General features: G+C 49.6%; 1 protein-coding gene across 1 annotated transcript in view; it reads right to left on the bottom strand.

The window, feature by feature from the left end:
- The window catches only part of LOC148140064 (nuclear factor 7, brain-like), a 40,581-nt gene extending 37,019 nt beyond the window's left edge, over window positions 1-3,562 (bottom strand). The window contains exons 1-4 of the mRNA XM_087979239.1: window positions 3,060-3,562; window positions 2,872-2,967; window positions 2,546-2,779; window positions 73-95 (exon numbers count right to left, since the gene is read on the bottom strand). Coding sequence (XP_087835365.1) covers window positions 73-95; window positions 2,546-2,779; window positions 2,872-2,967; window positions 3,060-3,470 — 764 coding nt within the window. The 5' untranslated portion in view covers window positions 3,471-3,562. The remainder of the gene's footprint in view (window positions 1-72; window positions 96-2,545; window positions 2,780-2,871; window positions 2,968-3,059) is intronic.
- Window positions 3,563-21,344: the final 17,782 nt, after the last annotated feature.

The following is a 21,344-nucleotide window of genomic DNA, read 5'->3' as shown; positions in this document are numbered from 1 at the left end:
TTAGAAATTTAGCATAAACACTTTCCTGAGTAATTTCACCAACTTGCACTGAGTTTCAGTAAAGTGTCCTACCTCCTCTTCCGAGATGTTTGCTCCTGAAATAAACCAAACACAATCTGAGTTGACAGAGACTGACTGTCGAGATACAGATAGCATTAATTACACTCACATTGTTAGAAGCTGCTGAGAATTGCCAATTCTGATTGTTGGAGGCATCAAATAGAAAGAGGATGTGACACCAAGGATATTGAAGACCAGAAAAACAAATAAAAAGTTTGAACAATTACAAAGGATTGAAAGAAACATAAATATATTTTACTGTATAAAAATCTGACTTTGATATTTAAATTTACAATAAAGAAAGATATTGATCCCATAGATTCAGTAAAGATATTTTCACTTCTAAGTAAACTAAACATATGAGTGTGTGAACATCATCCAGTTATAAATAAATCCAATAAATAAATACAGAACCTGCTAAAAACCAGGCATGAGGCCTTTAGATCAGGAGACCCACTCAGATATAAGGATTCCAAGTTTGACCTTCACAAAGCTATTAAGACAGTCAAGGACCAACACCAATCTAAACCAGAGACCCAGACAGACACCCAGCAACTATGGCAAGGACTGATTGACATCACAGGTACAAAAAAGAGACTGTGCAAGATAGCAGACGATGACATATCCCTCCCAGAACGTCTTAACGTCTTCTGTGCTCGCTTTGAGCAAAATTTCAATGGAGAGGTAACACCTATTCTGACAAGTCCTAATGAACCTATCCCAACAGTCACTGCACCAGAGGTCAGATCAGTTTTCCTTCCTATGAATCCAATGAAAGCGATGGGACCAGATGGAGTACCAGGCCGTGCACTCAGAGCATGTGTAGATCAACTGGCAGAGGTCTTTTCGGACATCTTCAACCTCTCCCTGCAGCAGGCCACTGTCCCTGCCTGCTTCAAGAGGGCTGACATCATCCCAGTGCCGAAGAAGGCTTGTGCAGCATGTCTCAATGACTACCGCCCAGTGGCCCTAACTTTGATGGTCTTGAAGTGCTTGGAAAGGCTGGTCATGGCATTAATCAACTCCAGCCTCCTCACTACTTTTGACCCACTTCAATTTGCCTATTGGACCAATAGATCCACGTCAGATGCCATATCACTTGCCCTTCACTCCTCCCTAGAGCATCTTGACACCAAGAACAGCTAGGTAAGAATCTACTCATTGAGTACAGTTCAGCCTACAACAGTATTATCCCTTCGAGACTGATTACTAAACTTAGTGATCTCGGACTAAGCCCACTCTCTGCAACTGGATCCTCAGTTTCCTGACCCACAGGTCATAATCAGTGAAGATTGGGGACAATATTTCATTGTCACTAATACTCAACACTGGAGCCCCCCAGTGGTGGGTACTCAACCCCTTACTGTACTCAGCCCCCTACTGTACTCACTGTATATCCATGGCTGCATTGCCAAATACCAGACTAATGCCATTTACAAATTTGAAAATGACACCACCATAGTCAGTTGAATCTCAAATGGTGATGAAACAGACTACAGATGGGAGGTGGAAGAGCTGAAAAGTGGTGTACTGAGAACAACCTAGCTCTCAATGCAGGAAAACCAAGGAACTCATTATTGACTTTCGGGGGGATGTTACTCATGCCCCCCCCTACACATTAACAGCACAGAAGTGGAACGAGTGGAGAGTGTCAAGCTCCTGGGAATGGTCATCAACAACAAGCTTTCTTGGACTCTTCATGTGGACACACTGGTTACAAGAGCCCAACAATGTCTCTTCTTCCTCAGGTAGCTAAGGAAATTTGGCATTACGGCGAATACCCTTGCCAATTTTTATAGGTGTGCCATTGAGAACATTCTGTCTGGATGTACCACTATCTGGTATGGCAACTGTACCATTCAAGATTGGAGGCGGTTACAGAGAGTGGTGAACTTGGCCCGGACAATCACAAAGGCCAACCTCCCATCTATAGAATCCACCCACCAGGCCCAAGGAAAGGCCACCAGCATTCTCGAAGATCCATCCCACTCTGGCAATGCTTTTCTACAACCTCTACCATCAGGGTTGGGGGGGGGGATGGTACAGAAGCCTAAACACACAAACCAGCGTTTCAAAACATTTTCTACCCTACTGTTGTTAGAATACTGAATGAACTCATAAACTCTTAACATTCGCCTGTGTCTGAGTTTTTGTTTTTGCCACTGTTTACCTATTATTTAAAACTATGCTACTTAACTCTGTGATCAGCCTGTATTGCTTGCAAGACAAAGCTTTTCACTGTGTCTCGGTGCACGTGACAATAAATTCATTTCAATTCAATTCATTGGGGAGTTCAGGAGAAATGTCATGATCAAGAAAGTGATGAGAATGTGGAACCCACAGTCACACAGTGTGATTGAGACAAATATATTGAACAGGAAAGTGGAGAATTCCATGATGGAGAAAGCAGCAGAGAGAGATAGTGACGGGGGAATGAAGGAGGAGTCACACTTTCACTGAACTAAACTGAAACATAATCCCTCACCTTCAGAAATTCCACACTGTCTTTTTGTTCCAACTTTTTGTCCAATTTTGAGAGTTTCTGTTGAAGAGTGTTTAAATTCTCTTGAATTTTACAAAGATTTTGCTCCATTGCTTTGAGAATGTTTTCCTCTTGTTCCCTGAGATCTCGGAGTAAACTCTGCTCTTTCTCAGTCAGCATCTGGTGCATTTTAGTGAACTCGGATTTGATGTGGGTCTGCAGGCTGCTGGATTCCTCCTGTCAGGGGAAATATAAACACAATATGTTTCTGCAAAAAAAAACCAAATGAACAAATCAATTGTTGAAGAGAAAACCCAGGGAGATTTTACCTGAATTTGGGAAATCTTCTGTTCCTGCTGCCGCTCCATTTCTAGAGCCGCTGATTTCTTTTCTGTGAGAGATTCCAAAGAAGATTTCACCCGATCCTGGGATTCCGAGAAAATTAATCAGAAAATAAAAATGTTAGACCATGAAAATGTGATGAAATAATCAGGGGATGGAATCTGTTTCCTTTTACCTTGTAGATTCCAACAGCTTCTTTAATCGGGATGGAGTGGTGCTCCCTGTGTTCCCGGGAATCTCTACAAACCAGACAGATCAATTTCTTGTCAGTTTCACAAAACAGCTTCAGTTCTTCCTGATGTTCCTCACAGTGATGTTTACTTTCCTTCTCTTGTGGATTCAGATTTAATGTTCGAGCTTTCTCGGCCAGATTCGCTAAGGCCCGGCTGCCTCTGAGGTTTCTTTCTGGAAACTCCTGTCTACATTCCGGGCAGGAGTTTATCTCCTGCTTTTCCCAACTCTGGGTGATACAGGAGCGGCAGAAGTTGTGTTCACATTCCAGTGAAACCGGATCGGTGAAGAAATCCAGACAAATGGGACAGATTACCTCCTTGGTCCAACTCTCTCCCTGCTGTCTGGAAGCCATGTTCGAGCACTTCCTGATTCAAACTGCTTTTAGTTTTGATGTTCTTTCCCTTCTGAACACCTCCAGACATTCGCTGCAAGACTGGGAATTAATCTTGGACATGAATTTATTTCCCACTCAATTATACATAAAAAGACCAAACCAAGACCAGGCGCCAGGTGAAACAGAGAGCACCAAAGGAGACAAATTGAATGCAGGGGAGGAAGGTAAAAGTCCAAGGAGGTGAAAGTCCAAGGAATGTTGACAAAGGGAGTGGCTGGAAGGCAAAGGGAAGAGGTGAACTTTTAACCCTGTGAGTGACAGGAATCCTCATGTTACAGTAGATGTGATCTACCTGGACTTCAGTAAGGCGTTCGACAAGGTTCCCCATGGGAGACTGGTCAGCAAGGTTAGATCTCACGGAATACAGGGAGAACTAGCCATTTGGATACAGAACTGGCTCAAAGGTAGAAGACAGAGAGTGGAGATGGAGGGTTGTTTGTCAGACTGGAGGCCTGTGACCAGTGGAGTGCCACAAGGACCGGTGCTGGGTCCACTTCTTTTCATCATGTATATAAACGATTTGGATGTGAGCATAAGAGGTACCATTCGTAAATTTGTAGATTGGAGGTGTAGTGGATCGTGAAGAGGGTGACCTCAGATTACTACAGGATCTTGACTAGATGGGCCAATGGGCTGAGAAGTGGCAGACGGAGTTTTATTCAGATAATTGTGAGGTGCTGCATTTTGCGAAAGCAAATCTTAGCAGCACTTATACACTTAATGGTAAGGTCCAAGAGAGTGTTGCTGAACAAAGAGACCTTGGAGTGCAGATTCATAGCTCCTTGAAAGTGGAGTCTCAGGTAGATAGGATAGTGAAGAAGGTTTTTTTTAGATTAGATTAGATTAGATTACTTACAGTGTGGAAACAGGCCCTTCGGCCCAACAAGTCCACACCGCCCCGCCGAAGCGCAACCCACCCATACCCCTACATTTACCCCTTACCTAACACTATGGGCAACTTAGCATGGCCAATTCACCTGACCTGCACATCTTTGGACTGTGGGAGGAAACCGGAGCACCCGGAGGAAACCCACGCAGACACGGGGAGAACATGCAAACTCCACACAGTCAGTCGCCTGAGGCGGGAATTGAACCCGGGTCTCTGGCGCTGTGAGGCAGCAGTCCTAACCACTGTGCCACCGTGCCGCCCACAAGGTGTTTGGTCTGCTTTCCTTTATTGGTCAGAGTATTGAATTAAGGAGTTGGGAGGTCATATTGCAGCTGTACAGGACATTGATTAGGCCACTATTGGAATATTGCGTGCAATTCTGGTCTCCTTCCTATCGGAAAGATGTTGTGGAACTTGAAAGGGTTCAGAAAATATTCACAAGGATGTTACCAGGATTGGAGAATTTGAACTATAGGAAGAGGTTGAATAGGCTGGGACTGTTTTCCCTGGAGCATCGGAGGCTGAGGGATGACCTTATAGAGGTTTATAAAATTATGAGGAGCATGGATAGGATAAATAGACAAAGTCTTTTCCCTGGGATTGGGGAGTCCAGAACTAGAGGGCAGAGGTTTAGGGTGAGAGGGGTCAGATATAAAAGAGACCTAAGGGACAACTCTTTCACGCAGAGGGTGGTACGTGTATGGAATGAGCTGCCGGAGGATGTGTGGAGACTGGTACAATTGCAACATTTAAGAGGCATTTGGATGGGTATATGAATAGGAAGAGTTTGAAGGGATATGGGCTGGGTGCTGGCAGGTGGGACTATATTGGGTTGGGATATCTGGTCGGCATGGACGGGTTAGACTGAAGGGTCTGTTTCCATGCTGCACAGCTCTGTGACTTCATGTACTTCTCAGTCTCAGTGACTGTGAGCATTCCCACAGGAATGGGTGCTGAAGATGTGCTTCACCAATTGGGACCCACAAACTGAGACAAATTGTACAATGCACAATGACCTGTCTCTTTAAATCCACAACAATGATTATTATCTGACTGGTCACTTTGGGACAGACATGTGCTGGAAACAGTCATCACTTTGTCATGGGGAATTTGTTTATATCAGCCATTAGCTGTCCGATCATTTTCATTTCTTCCTTTGAGGTGAATGCACTGAGGCAACTTCCAAATGATGTGGGATTGGTCAGAGGGATCCTGTGTATATTGTCACACACAGTCTCCAACAAGCTGCAACGCTGGAATGTGGAAAACCTGCCCGGGTGTGTGCTGTCCATAAAACAGAAACATGACAAATCCCATCCAGACAGTCAGCATTCACAGAGCTAGCAAGCTGCACTTACTCAGTGACATGGGAACACCACTACCTGCAAGTTCCCCACCAAGTCACTCACCATCCTGACTTGGAAATTTATCCCCATTCCTTCACTGTTAATGGAGCCTTCCTTCTCTAACAACACTGTGGGTCTGACTGCAGCAGTTGTAGAAGGCAGCTCACCATGGTCTTCTCAAAGCCAGCTGAGGACAGCCAATAAATACTGGTCAGTGAGCAACACCCATGATTGATTCTATTAAAACATAAGTTGCTCACTGACACTCTGTTTAGGTTCCACCAAGACCAAAGGCTGCTGACCTCATTAAAACCTTCATCTAATAAGGACAAGGGAGCTGACCTGAGAGAGAGGGGAGAGCGACTGGCCCTGACAGTTTGAACAACATGGTAAAAACAATGACTGCAGTTGCTGGAAACTAGATTCTGGATTAGTGGTGCTGGAAGAGCACAGCAGTTCAGGCAGCATCCAAGGAGCTCTTTACTTCGGAGGCCTCCAAGATAATCTTCCGGTCCAGGGTCCGCTCGGTGGAGCAGGACGAGAAGTACTCACGTTTCTTCTTCCAGAAGGTGCACAAAGAGAGCTCTGTGCTCAGCAGCCTGAAGGCTGTCGTCATGAGGATCAGTAAATCCCTCTACGCCAGTCTGTATGACGCGAAGCTGACCAACAGCGCGGCCTCCCAGTCGTTCCTGTCCTCTATCACGGAGGTCTTAGACGACAGAACACGGGAGAGGCTGGACCAGCCGCTATCTCTGGACGAGCTGACCAAGGCCCTCGAGTCCTTCGAAAAGAATAAAACTCCCGGAAGCAACGGCTTACCGGTTGAGCTCTATTCCGCTCTGTGGGACTTGATTGGCCAGTACCTGCTGGAGGTGTCTGTCAGTATGCTTCGGGCAGGTACCATGAGTGAATCCATGAGGAAAGGCATCATCACCCTCATCTACAAGCGGAAGGGGGAGAGGGAGGAACTCAAAAATTGGAGACCAATCTCACTGTTGAATGCAGATTACAAAATTCTGTCAAAGGTAATCGCCAACCGGGTCAGGTCTGCTCTGGGGTCGGTGATTCACCCTGACCAAACCTGTGCTGTACCGGGCAGGAAGATCGCTGAGAGTCTCGCACTCCTCAGGGATATGATCGCCTACGTGCAGGACAGAGGGTTGGACACCTGCCTGATCAGCCTGGACCAGGAGAAAGTCTTTGACAGGATATCACACAGGTATATGAGAGATGTTCTTTCCAAAATGGGCTTTGGGGAGGGAATCTGCAATTGGATCAGACTGCTCTACACCAACATTGTCAGTGCAGTCTCAATCAATGGGTGGGAATCAGATAGCTTCCCAGTCAGATCTGGAGTCAGGCAGGGCTGCCCTCTCTCTCCTGCCTTGTTTGTGTGCTGCATAGAGCCATTTGCCGAGTCCATCAGGAAGGATGCAAGTCTGAGAGGGGTGACTATTCCTGGCAGCTGGGGCCTGCAGGTTAAGGCCTCCCTGTACATGGATGACGTCGCCGTTTTCTGCTCGGATCCGCTGTCCATGCGCAGACTCATGTGCATTTGTGACCAGTTCGAACAGGCCTCGGGGGCCAAGGTAAACCGAGGCAAGAGCGAGGCCATGCTCTTCGGGAACTGGGCCGACCAATCCTCGATCCCCTTCACCATCAGGACCGACCACCTGAAGGTGCGGGGTATTTGGTTCGGGGGGGGCTGAGGTGTGCGCCAAGTCTTGGGAGGAGCGTATCAGCAAAGTGAGGCAGAAACTGGGCAGATGGAAGTTACGGTCACTCTCCATCACGGGAAAAAACCTGGTCATCAGGTGTGAGGCACTGTCATTGCTATTATACGAGGCCCAGGTCTGGTCTATTCCCAGAACCTGTGCCGCTGCAGTCACCCGGGCCATCTTCCAGTTTATATGGAGGTCAAAGATGGACCGGGTCCGAAGGGACTCACTGTATAAAGATCTGGGCAACGGGGGAAAAAACACACCCAATGCCACCCTCACCCTGATGGCCACCTTTGTGTGTGACTGCATCAAGCTGTGCGTGGATCCCCGGTACGCAAACACCAAGTGTCACTACGTACTGAGGTTCTACCTGTCCCCGGTGTTGCAAAGGATGGACCTGGCCTCGTTGCCGCGGAACGCTCCGAGTAGTTGGACCGTTCCATATCACCTGTCCTTCGTGGAGAAATTTATGAAAAAAAACACATTTGACCACAAGTCCATCAGGAAGTGGTCAGCACGTAGTGTCCTTGAGACCCTTCGGGAAAAGGAGAGGGCGGATCCTATCGAGCGGTTCCCTGAGCAGACTGTCAAAGCCATTTGGCAGAATGCCTCATCGCCAGAACTTTCCAACAAGCACCAAGACATGGCTTGGCTGGTGGTGAGAAGGACTCTGCCTGTGAGATCCTTTATGCACGCCCGGACTCTCAGCCGCACTGCACGCTGCCCTCGAAGCGGCTGCGGGGTGGGGGACGAGACTGTCACACACCTCCTTCTGGAATGTGCCTACGCAGAGGAAGTCTGGAGAGGAATGCAGTGGTGTTTGTCGAGGTTCGTCCCGAGCAGCGCCGTGACGCGTGACTCCATGCTCTACGGCCTGTTCCCCAGGACGCACACCGAGACGAACATCAACTGTGCCTGGAGGATCATCAACTCGGTGAAGGACGCTCTCTGGGTGGTCCGAAACCTGCTGATCTTCCAACTGAAGGAGTTGACCCCGACTGAGTGTTGCAGATTGGCACATTCCATGGTCCAGGACTCTGTGTTGAGGGACGCGCTGAAGCTTGGGGCAGCTGCCGCCAAGGCGCGGTGGGGAAAGACCACTGTGTAAAGTCTGCCTGCCTAACGAAGAACAAGGGGCCCATGCAGTCATTTGGGCTCTGCTGACGCCTCAGCTAATTATATGGGCATATGATGGAAAAATGTACAGACCTGTGAAAAAAATGATAAATTCTGATCTCTGTATGTACATGTTTACATATGTATGGTATGACCAACTGTACAGACCATCAAATTATTTTATGAATGAAGTATATTTTTGAAATTAAAAAAAAGCGGACGTATACTGCCTGCAGGATTTCCCTGTGGCAGGCTATTTCGACGTGACCTTCAGGAGCATGAAGAATTGCGAGCAGCTCCTGAAGGTCTTCAAGGAGAAGGAAGGGGAGCCTCTGTTCTCCATCTTGTCGGCGGTCCCGTTGTGTGTGCTTCCTGCGCAGAGGAGTCGGGTTGTGACAATCCAGATGTACAACCCTCACGTCCCAGCAGCAGATGTCCTGACCTTACTGAGAAGTTACGTCCAGGTCGAGGGAGAGAGTACCGATGTGGTCGATCCTTTCGGGATCTGGACCAGCAAACGGCAGGTCAGGGTAACCCTGAGGGTCGATGCCAGTGGGAACATCCTCCACCCACCCTCCAGCTTTGCCATCGGAGGAAGCAGAGGTCACCTGACATACGCAGGGCAGCTGAAAGTGTGCCGAACCTGCGGGAGATTAGGCGACATGGCGGCGGATTGTAAGGTGACCGTCTGCCGAAACTGCAAACAGGAAGGCCACCCGACCAAGGAACGTAAAGAGGCCAAGAACTGTAATCTGTGCGGAGAGGCGGGCCACATGTACAAGGCCTGCCCAAGACGAGGGGCCGCCACCTACGCACAGATGGCCGGAGGTGGCAACACGAGCCGTGGACCACCTAAGACCAGCAAGGTACCACAAAACAGCACGGGAACGGTGTCTGGAGGCACCCAGAAGGAAGGGCAGGCTGTAGCGGAGCAGACGGCAGACAGCGGGGAGGTGCAGCAGCCGATCCAAGCTCCTTCAGGACAGACGGAGGAAATGGAAGAGGAGGGATCAAAGGAGGCAGAGGATTGGATTACTGTCAAAAGCAGGAAGAGGAAACCTCCCAAAGCCACCCAGCGAAGGGGGAAGCGACACCTACACGACGAGGACACAGGCAGCTCTTCCGACGGTGAGGACGGGCGCAAGGAGGGTCGTCACCAGAGGAAGAGACAGAGCGCCGCAGGGAAAAAGGAGGGCAGCACCGCCCAAGCAGGAAAAGACGATCCCCCTGAGGGGACGGGTAAAGGCCACCCCGCTGTCAGATGGAGAACTGGACCATGCGGACCCTGGGCCCGACCCGAAGACACCAGAGCGGGGAAATGGCTCCAGCGTGGAGCCGGACAGCTACCTCAGCCCTGGGAGGGTTCAGCAGTTTGCCGTCACCACGGGGATGCACACAGCTACCCCAGAGGGGGAAGACCAGCAGCAAATGGACACTGTTCACCTTGTAAACTGATAAAATTGGGTTAAAAATTGCCAGCATCAATGTGCGTAGCATCAAATGGGCTACGCGATGTGTTTCTACGATGGCCTTCCTGGCCAACGTTAAAGCCGACGTCCTGTTTCTGCAGGAGTGTGGGATACCGCACCTCAGCAGCTACAGGAGATGGTCGAGCTTATGGGCCCATGGGCCGTCAGTTTGGTCGGGGGGCAACAATAGCTGCGCCTCCAGCCTGGGTATCCTGTTGAGAGGAGGCAACTTCACCATCTCCGAGGTGAAGGAGGTGGTGGGCGGGCGTCTCCTCGTCGCCGACGTCATGTACAGGAATGCTCCCCTGAGACTGATTAATGTGTACGCCCCAGTGGGTAAGAGGGAACGGTTGGCCGTCCTGCAGCAGCTTCCACTGTTGCTGGCTCCGTCCAGACCGGTCATTCTGGCCGGAGACTTCAACTGTATCATTGATGCAGATGGACGATCTGGTGGGGGGGACAGTAAACTGGACGCCACATCCAGAGCCCTGATGGACACGGTAAAAGATGCCAAACTGCACGACGTCTTCAGCACCCCTGCAGACGGAGCGCAGCGTAGATACACCTGGTCACGGGCAGACGGGTCTATCCGCTCAAGGATAGATTATCTGTTTGTGTCCCGAACGCTCTCGGTCAGATTCACCGACGTCAAGCCGGTGTTCTTCTCTGACCACTGCCTCCTGCTGGCCGACTGTCACCTACAGGACGAGCAGCGGGTTGGTAAGGGAACGTGGAAGCTGAACACCAAGCTGTTGACCCCGGGAAACATTGAGGAGCTCAAGAGGGACTAAGCAGGTTGGAGAACCGTGAAGCCCCTCTTTGAGTCCCCAGCGGACTGGTGGGAAACAGTAAAAGGGAACATCAAGAGGTTCTTCATCCTCAAAGGTGTTCATGAGGCAAGAGAGAGGCGGGGAAAACTGTCCCAGCTCCAGGAAAGTATGCAGAACCTGCTCCTGCTGCAGACGATGGGGATGGATGTCATGGAGGACCTCAAGGATGTGAAGGGCCAGCAAGCCTCGCTCTTTGCTTCGGAGGCCTCCAAGATAATCTTCCGGTCCAGGGTCCGCTCGGTGGAGCAGGACGAGACGTGCTCACGTTTCTTCTTCCAGAAGGTGCACAAAGAGAGCTCCATGCTCAGCAGCCTGAAGGAAGAAGATGGCTCGATAACGTCATCTCAGGCTGACGTCATGAGGATCAGTAAATCCTTCTACGCCAGTCTGTATGACGCGAAGCCGACCGACAGCACGGCCTCCCAGTCGTTCCTGTCCTCTATCACGGAGATCTTAGACGACAGAACACGGGAGAGGCTGGACCAGCCGCTATCTCTGGACGAGCTGACCAAGGCCCTCGAGTCCTTCGAAAAGAATAAAACTCCCGGAAGCGACGGCTTACCGGTCGAGCACTATTCCGCTCTGTGGGACTTGATTGGCCGGGACCTGCTGGAGGTGTATGTCAGTATGCTTCCGTCAGGTACCATGAGTGAATCCATGAGGAAAGGCATCATCACCCTCGTCTACAAGCGGAAGGGGGAGAGGGAGGAACTCAAAAATTGGAGACCAATCTCACTGTTGAATGTGGATTACAAAATTCTGTCAAAGGTAATCGCCAACCGGGTCAGGTCTGCTCTGGGGTCGGTGATTCACCCTGACCAAACCTGTGCTGTGCCGGGCAGGAAGATCGCTGAGAGTCTCGCACTCCTCAGGGATACGATCGCCGACGTGCAGGACAGAGGGTTGGACACCTGCCTGATCAGCCTGGACCAGGAGAAAGCCTTTGACAGGATATCACACAGGTATATGAGAGATGTTCTCTCCAAAATGGGCTTTGGGGAGGGAATCTGCAATTGGATCAGACTGCTCTACACCAACGTTGTCAGTGCAGTCTCAATCAACAGGTGGGAATCAGATAGCTCAAAGTTTGTGCAAAGATTTGTAGCTCGGGTGCTCGTTGTTGTGGTTCTGTTCGCCAAGCTGGAAGTTTTTGTTGCAAACGTTTCGTCCCCTGGCTAGGCGACATCATCAGTGCTTGGGAGTCTCCTGTGAAGCGCTTCTTTGATGTTTCCTCCGGTGTTTATAGTGGTCTGTCCCTGCCGCTTCCGGTTGTCAGTTTCAGCTGTCCGCTGTAGTGGTTGGTATATTGGGTCCAGGTCGATGTGTTTGTTGATGGAGTTTGTGGATGAATGCCATGCCTCTCGGAATTCCCTGGCTGTTCTTATCGTCCTGGACCCAATATACCAACCACTACAGCGGACAGCTGAAACTGACAACCGGAAGCGGCAGGGACAGACCACTATAAACACCGGAGGAAACATCAAAGAAGCGCTTCGCAGGAGACTCCCAAGCACTGATGATGTCGCCGAGCCAGGGGACGAAACGTTTGCAACAAAAACTTCCAGCTCGGCGAACAGAACCACAACAATCAGATAGCTTCCCAGTCAGAACTGGAGTCAGGCAGGGCTGCCCTCTCTCTCCTGCCTTGTTTGTGTGCTGCATAGAGCCATTTGCCGAGTCCATCAGGAAGGATGCGAGCCTGAGAGGGGTGACTATTCCTGGCAGCGGGGGCCTGCAGGTTAAGGCCTCCCTGTACATGGATGACGTCGCCGTTTTCTGCTCGGATCCGCTGTCCGTGCGCAGACTCATGTGCATTTGTGACCAGTTCGAACAGGCCTCGGGGCCAAGGTAAACCGAGGCAAGAGCGAGGCCATGCTCTTCGGGAACTGGACCGACCAATCCTCAAGCCCCTTCACCGTCAGGACCGACCACCTGAAGGTGCTGGGTATTTGGTTTGGTGGGGGCTGAGGTGTGCGCCAAGTCTTGGGAGGAGCGTATCAGCAAAGTGAGGCAGAAACTGGGCAGATGGAAGGTACGGTCGCTCTCCATTGCGGGAAAAAACCTGGTCATCAGGTGTGAGGCACTGTCATTGCTATTATACGTGGCACAGGTCTGGCCTATTCCCAGAACCTGTGCCGCTGCAGTCACCCGGGCCATCTTCCAGTTTATATGGAGGTCAAAGATGGACCAGGTCCGAAGGGACTCGCTGTACAAAGATCTGGACAACGGGGAGAAAAATACACCCAATGCCACCCTCACCCTGATGGCCACCTTTGTGTGTGGCTGCATCAAGCTGTGCGTGGATCCCCGGTACACAAACACCAAGTGTCACTACGTACTGAGGTTCTACCTGTCCCCGGTGTTGCGCAGGATGGGCCTGGCCTCACTGCCGCGGAACGCTCTGAGTAGTTGGACCGTTCCGTATCACCTGTCCTTCGTGGAGACGTTTATGAAGAAAAACACATTTGACCACAAGTCAATCAGGAAGTGGTCAGCACGTAGTGTCCTTGACACCCTTCGGTAAAAGGAGAGGGCGGATCCTATCGAGCGGTTCCCTGAGCAGACTGTCAAAGCCATTTGGCAGAATGCCTCATCGCCAGAACTTTCCAACAAGCACCAAGACATGGCTTGGCTGGTGGTGAGAAGGGCTCTGCCTGTGAGATCCTTTATGCACGCCCGGACTCTCAGCCGCACCGCACGCTGCCCTCGAAGCGGCTGCGGGGGGGAAACAAGACTGTCACACACCTCCTTCTGGGATGTGCCTATGCAGAGGAAGTCTGGAGAGGAATGCAGTGGTGTTTGTCGAGGTTCGTCCCGAGCAGCGCCGTGACGCGGGACTCCGTGCTCTACGGTCTGTTCCCCGGGACGCACACCGAGACGAACATCAACTGTGCCTGGAGGATCATCAACTCGGTGAAGGACGCTCTCTGGGTGGTCCGAAACCTGCTGATCTTCCAGCTGAAGGAGTTGACCCCGACTGAGTGTTGCAGACTGGCACATTCCAAGGTCCAGGACTACGTGTTGAGGGACGCGCTGAAGCTTGGGGCAGCTGCCGCCAAGGCGCGGTGGGGAAAGATCACTGTGTAAAGTCTGCCTGCCTAACGAAGAACAGGGGCCCACTCAGTCTTTTGGGCTCTGCTGACGCCTCAGCTAAAAATGTAATCGTACAGATCTGTAAATAGGAATGATTACTCTGTTTCGGTATGCAAACAAATGGAATGTTTACATATGTCTGACATGTCCAGTTGTATAGATCATCAAATTATTTTATGAATAAAGTATATTTTTGGAAAAAAAAACGTGTACTGCAGGATTTCCCTGGGGCCGGCTACTTTGATGAGACCTTCAGAAATGTGAAGCAGTGCGAACAGCTCCTGAAGGTCTTCAAGGAGAAGGAAGGGGAGCCGCTGTTCTCCATCTTGTCGGCGGTCCCATTGTGTGTGCTTCCTGCGCAGAGGAGTCGGGTTGTTACAATCCACATGTACAACTTCTATGTTCCAGCAGCTGATGTTCTGATCTTCCTGGGAAGGTACGTCCAAGTTGAGGGAGAAGCCACCGATGTGGTCGACCCCTTTGGGATCTGGACCAGTAAGCGGCAGGTCAGGGTAACTCTGAGGGTCGATGGCAATGGGAACATCCTCCACCCACCCTCGAGCTTCGCAATTGGAGGGAACAGAGGCTACCTGACAGATGCAGGGCAGCCAAAAGTGTGCCGAGCCTGCGGGAAGTCGGGACACGTGGCGGCAGATTGCAAGGTGACCATCTGCAGGAACTGAAAACAGGAGGGTCACCTGACTAAGGACTGTCAGGAAGCAAAGAGCTGCAACCTGTGCGGAGAGGCGGGCCACATGTACAAGACCTGCCCAAGACGGGGGGGGGCCCACTTACACACAGATGGCTGGAGGTGGCAATGCGAGCCGTGGACCCCCAAAGACCAGTAACGTCCACCCAGACAGCAGGGAAACAGAGTCTGGTGGCACCCAGAAAGAAGAACAGGCTGGAGTGGAGGAGGTGGCAGCCAGCGGAGAGACACAGCAGCTGATCCTAGCTCTCGCTGGGCAGATGGAAGCAATGGAGGAGGAGGTAATCGAGCAGGCAGAGGAGTGGATACCTGTTAAAAACAGGAAGAGAAAATCCGGCCAGGCCCCCAAAGCCTCCCAGCAAAGACAGCTGCACGAGGGAGGGACAGCCAGCTCTTCGGATGGGGAAGACGGGCGCAAAGAATGTCATCACCACCAGAAGAAGAGACAGAGCGCCGTAGATAAAGAGGAGGGCATTTCCTCCCAACCAGGAAACAACGGACCCCCCGAAGTCCACCCTCCACCCAGTGAGAACCAGGGGGTACCCACTGTCCCACAACTACAGGTAACTGAGAGCTGTGATCCTCTGACAGTCCCATTGTCAGACACAGAACTGGACAGTGCGGACCCTTGCCTTGGCTCAATGACTCCAGAGCAGGTAAATGACTCCAGTGAGGAGCTGGATAGCTACCTCAGCCTAGCGAGCGTCCAGCAGTTCGTGCTCACCATGGGGATGCAGACGGCTTCCCCAGAGACAGGACAGTCAAATGGACCACGGTAACCCCATAAACTGGGATTAAAAAAGGTGCATTTGCTATCGTATAACAGGGCACCCACTCAGTAGGTGGGTTCCGCTGAAGCCACAGCTAAATAATAAGAGACTGGATGGTTAATAAAGGGAACTGTAAATAGGATAACTGTAAATTCGAGTAATTCAATCTGTTCTTTGTAATGTTAAGACATGCAATGTATATATATTTATGAACGACATGACAAATTGTACAAGTACCAAAGATTTATTTCGATGAATAAAGTATATTTTGAAATAAAAAAAAGAATTCCCAATTTTCTGTCCTTCCCCATTACTTTGTGTTACTGTATTCTTCCGCAAGACTGCATATTTTAAAGGACCAAAGTATTTAGATCACTCTAAACCTTTAATCTCCAACGAACTGTTTCCAGTTCAATTTTTAAATCCCGGTTGGAGAACAAATAGTGCAATACTACCACTTGCTGACATTAAATGGTATTGCAAGTAATAATTTCCCACAATCGATTCTTTTACGTGGTACAATATTGCCATCAGCTGGCCAGAAATGGGAGTGCAGCCTTATAATTTTGTTCCATATCTCAGGGAGGCCGTGCTGTCGGTCGGCTTCGTGTCATACAGACTGGCGTAGAAGGATTTACTCATGACGTCCTCATGACGTCAGCCTGAGATGACGTTGCGAGCCATCTTCTTCCTTCAGGCTGCTGAGCACAGAGCTCTCTTTGTGCACCTTCTGGAAGAAGAAACGTGAGCACGTCTTGTCCTGCTCCACCGAGCGGACACTGGACCGGAAAATCATCTTGGAGGCCTCCGAAGCAAAGAGCGAGGCTTGCTGGCCCTTCACATCCTTGAGGTCCTCCATGACATCCATCCCCATCGTCTGCAGCAGGAGCAGGTTCTGCATACTTTCCTGGAGCTGGGACAGTTTTCCCCGCCTCTCTCTTGCCTCATGAACACCTTTGAGGATGAAGAACCTCTTGATGTTCCCTTTTACTGTTTCCCACCAGTCCGCTGGGGACTCAAAGAGGGGCTTCACGGTTCTTCAACCTGCGTAGTCCCTCTGGAGCTCCTTGATGTTTCCCGGGGTCAACAGCTTGGTGTTCAGCTTCCACGTTCCCTTACCAGCCCGCGGCTCGTCCTGTAGGTGGCAGTCGGCCAGCTGGAGGCAGTGGTCAGAGAAGAACACCGGCTTGACGTCGGTGGATCTGACCGAGAGCGTTCGGGACACAAACAGGTAATCTATTCTTGAGCGGATAGATACACCTGGTCACAGGCAGACGGGTCTAACAGTGATGAGGCTGATCTCTGTGAACACATGGTCAAGTTCTGGCACTTGCTTGGATTGAAATCAGATTCAAAAGAACCTGAAGATGGCAGTGCTGCTAGTGTAGCTGCTGGTGCTCCCTCAGCTGCTGCTGGTGTAGCTGCTGGTGCTCCCTCAGCTGCTGCTGGTGTAGCTGCTGGTGCTCCCTCAGCTGCTGCTGGTGTAGCTACTGGTGCTCCCTCAGCTGCTGCTGGTGCTCCCTCAGCTGCTGCTGGTGTTGCTGCTGGTGCTCCCTCAGCTGCTGCTGGTAATGCTGCTGGTGCTCCCTCAGCTACTGCTGGTGATGCTGCTGGTGCTCCCTCAGCTACTGCTGGTGATGCTGCTGGTGCTTCCTCAGCTGCTGCTGGTAATGCTGCTGGTGCTCCCTCAGCTACTGCTGGTGATGCTGCTGGTGCTCCCTCAGCTGCTGCTGGTGATGCTGCTGGTGCTTCCTCTGCTGCTGCTGCTGGTCCTCACAGGGCAGCCTGTGGGCCTGTTCCAATCAGATTAGATTAGATCCCCTTCTGTTCCAGCATTCTTCCAAACTCCATCGCGACAGTTTTTACACACTCTGTCAGGACAGGTGATTCAGACTCTCCTTCGGACAAGAGAGATGTGTCTGGTGAAGATGGACCGATGGATTACTACAGGAGTCAGTGCTAGCCCCAAGAGTTTTCAACATTTATACAAATGTCGAGTGAACAACCACGTCTCACAAGGTCATCTTTGTTGATGATATCTGTTGTGCCACACAAGCTCCATTCATCTGCAGCTGGACTCGACCTTCCATGGTGATGTGACCAAGTTGGCTGATGACTGCAGCGCATGGCTTTTCACACACAGTCCCTCGAAAGCAATACCCATAATGCCAATGCCAAAAACTAATTTGTATCAAAATGGATGGTGAGACACTAAAGCTTGATCTCAATCCAATGTACTTGGGGCAGGTGGTAGCTCAGTGGTTAGCACCTCTGCCTCCCAGTACCAGGGACCTGGGTTTGATTCCAGCCACAGACAGTGACTGGGTTTCCCACAATATCTGTGTGGAGTTTGCATTTTCTCCCTGTGTCTGCATGGGTTTTCTCCCACCGTCCAAAGTTGTGCAGGTTATATAGATTGGCCATGGCAAATTTAAGGTTATTAATGTGGTATGCTGTTCAGAGGGTAGGTGTGGACTCAATGGGCTGAATGGCCTGCATTCACACTGTAGGGATTCTAATCTACTTGGAACTGGGGAAATGTCCTTGTCTTGGAACCTTAACTCTGCTGCCCTGGGTACAGACATTGCCAGACCCTGCAGATTTTCTCCAGCACTTTCTGTTTCAAGATTATATTATCCCTTCCCTCAGACGGTCTCCTGAGGTTTGCTGAGCAAGGTTTGGCTGCCAGATTTCCCACAACAGTGACTTCAAAAGACATTTCATGAGAAACACAGGATGCTGGAGAAACTCAGCAGGTCTGGCAGCATCTGTGAGGAGAGAAAACAAGTTAGTGTTTTGAGTCTAATGTGCTTCTTCTTCACAATGGAAGGGGGCTGGTAAATGGTGGTTTTTATATTTTTGAGGTGGAGGAGGGTCAAAAGGAACAGATGCTGTGGAGGTCACTGCAAGGACAAAGCTATTGCTAATAACTTTGTGAAGGAGAAGTGGTGATGTTAGATTGGTGTAAGTTCAGGTGTGGAAAGGTGAAAATACCTTTAAAAGGCCTTTGGATGCCTTGTGCACATGAGAGTTGAGACATAAATGCAAGTCTTTGATTCATTGGAAATGTAACAGACCCTGTAAACTGGGAATGATATCAATCCCATCGATGGAGATGTATCTCAGCCCAGAGTGGCACTGACCAATGCACTATCTACAGGAATCTCACTGTAGGCTCCTGGGAGTTTCACTGAAAAGGAACACAGCTCGCTGACAAATCAGGTTGGTTTGGTTAACAGGAAAAAAGTGAATTTAATGAGAGATATAAACATTTACAGGAGATCGATAAAGCAGCAAACAACCTCACAATATTTAAAATAGACCAAACTTTGAATCAACTAAAATAACACAAGGTTTTCCCAAAACAGGAAATTAATTTTGGAAGGGACACACCATTTTTACATTGAGTTCCGACAGGCTGGGGGATCTGTACAGTCTCACCCCTACTCCCTCACCATACACAGGAGAACACAAACATTCCACATGGTATTAGTGAAATGCCCATCACCAGAACAGGATCGATTAGTTTGAATAAATCATGGGTTCGAAAAAAGATGACGTCAGACAGTCCCGAAGGGACACTTCAGGAAAAATTAACATTCCAAAGGAACCGTAAACATTTAAACGACGGTGAAGTCAGAGTGATGAGGTACACCAGCCTGCAGCTCCCACCATTAATGGAAGGCCTGACCCATCCCAATGGACACGGTGTGCTCTGTCTCCAAGCAAACCAGGGCATGGACATAACCACAAAGGAGAAGCTGATAGTCAGGCACAACAGCCCCATCCACATCCCACTGCCTGGACTTGTTAATGACTAAAGAGCAGACCAGAGGATCTGCCCATAATCTCTGTGATGGTGGAGCAGTAATGTCATTAGACCAGGGATCCAGAGCCCCAGCTCAAGGGTCGGGAGGCATTGGTTTAAATTCAAAGAATTTTTAATTAAAAACTAACCATTGTTGATTGTCATAAAAATCATCTGGTTCACTAATATCCTTTAGGGAAGGAAATCTGCTGTCCTTCCTTAGCCTGACCTACATGTGACTCTGGACAATTTTCTGAGGAGGGTTCCTGTCAGTCACTCAGTTGTATCGACCCCAGAGAAACTCTAACTCAGAAATGAGACTGGACGCAACAAGGCACTAGAAACGACAGCAGGAAACTCAGCCCTGCCTCTGCCAAGTCTCCCTTCTACTAACACAGTCATAGAGACGTACAGCATGGAAACAGACCCTTCGGTCCAACTCGTCCATGCTGACCAGATATCCTAACCTAATCTTGTCCCATTTGCCAGCACTTGGCCCATATCCCTCTGAACCCTTCCTGTTCATAAACCCATCCAGATGCCTTTTAAATATTGGAATTGTGCCAGCCTTCACCACCTCCTCTGGCAGCTCACAACCATCTGGGAGCTTGTGCCAAAGTTGGGAGAACGGTCTCAAAAACTATTCCAGCAAAAGTTGGACAGAGTCATAATCACGGAATTGCACCTCAGGATGTCTCAGACAACACCATCACCGTCCCTGGGTGCGTGCTGGCCGGAGAGTGGGGAGGGGTTGGTGGGGGGGTGTGGTGGATGGGGGGGCTTCATTACCCATCACCAAGAGCGGCTCAGCAGCTCCATGACTGACCAAGCTGGCTAGGTCCTCAGGGACACAGCTGCTCAGTGGGATCTGCAGCAAACAGGGGGAACTAAAGGGATATATCTACTTCACATTGCTCTCACCAATCCAATGGGCAGGCACGTTTGTCGGTGACAATATTGGTCTGAGGAGCAGTCATGTGTGAGATGAAGTCCTTCCTTCCCACTGAGGACACCCTTCACGATGTTGAGTGGGAGTATCACTGTGCTGAATGAGACAGGCTGGGACCAGATTACCCATGAGGGCTGTGGGCCATCAGCAGCAAGGAAAAGGAGTGTGTAATGGAAAATTATCCATTTACTGTGAAATTTAAAAGAGAATGCTTTTCTTCAATTCAATGCTGTACTGAGCTTTGTAAACGATACTTTGATGAAAGTCTGTAGTTAGCTTATCTCAGTTTGAATTCTGTAAACATTCGACTTGACCTTACGATAGTCAAACCCAGCGAAAGCTGAAGAGCTATTATGTCTAGGACCAGGGGATGAGAGAATAATAACTTGAGTTCTCCCAGTCTCTGCCCTTGAGAGTGTGATAAGAAACAGTATAAGGCAAGCACCTGAATAATGCTCAGTACTCCTTACATTGAGGCATCTGGTTTACTGTAATGGGCCAATCCTAAAGGATTAAGAATAAAGCTCCTTTCTTTGCTCTTGCTAATAATTGAGTCAAGTCGATTTAATTTCCACGACAGAGTGCAGCAATAATTATGGGTGCCTTTCATCTTCTTGTTGACTGGGTTACACACACTGGAAAAGGAAGCTACAGCATCAAATGTAACGAGAGCAATGTATTCCTAAAGCCAATGAAGGGGCAGGCGACCTTGGATCTGGCAATGGGTAATGATGCAGGTTAATAAGTGAACTCCAAGTGAAGGATCCCCTCAGAAGTTGTGATCTTAACATGATAGAATTTCATATTCAGTTCGAGAGTGAGAAATTTGGATTGGAAACAACTCTGTTTAATTTAAATATAAGGAATTAGAATGAAATCCCGATGAAGTTACTTAAAGTGTACTGGGCAGATAGATGAGCAAGAATGACAGGAAGCAAGCAGGGGCAGACATTGAAGGAGGTCATTGTTGACTCTCAGATAAAATACATCCCAGTAAAGAAGAAAGATTCTAAGATTGCTTCTTCAGCCTTTGGAAACATTTGGTTGCCTCTCCATAAACTGCATCGAGAGCTGAGTAACATTAGAAAGTTAGCAACTGGTGTAAAGACAGAATGGGCTTGACACTGAGCTC

Source organism: Chiloscyllium plagiosum, unplaced genomic scaffold (genome assembly GCF_037043375.1).
Source record: "Chiloscyllium plagiosum isolate Xiang-an unplaced genomic scaffold, Cpla_swu_hap1 HiC_scaffold_35, whole genome shotgun sequence".
In the NCBI taxonomy this organism is placed as follows: domain Eukaryota; kingdom Metazoa; phylum Chordata; class Chondrichthyes; order Orectolobiformes; family Hemiscylliidae; genus Chiloscyllium; species Chiloscyllium plagiosum.
Note: the sequence above shows the minus strand (reverse complement) of the source record. Positions and strands in the feature narration are given on the sequence as shown.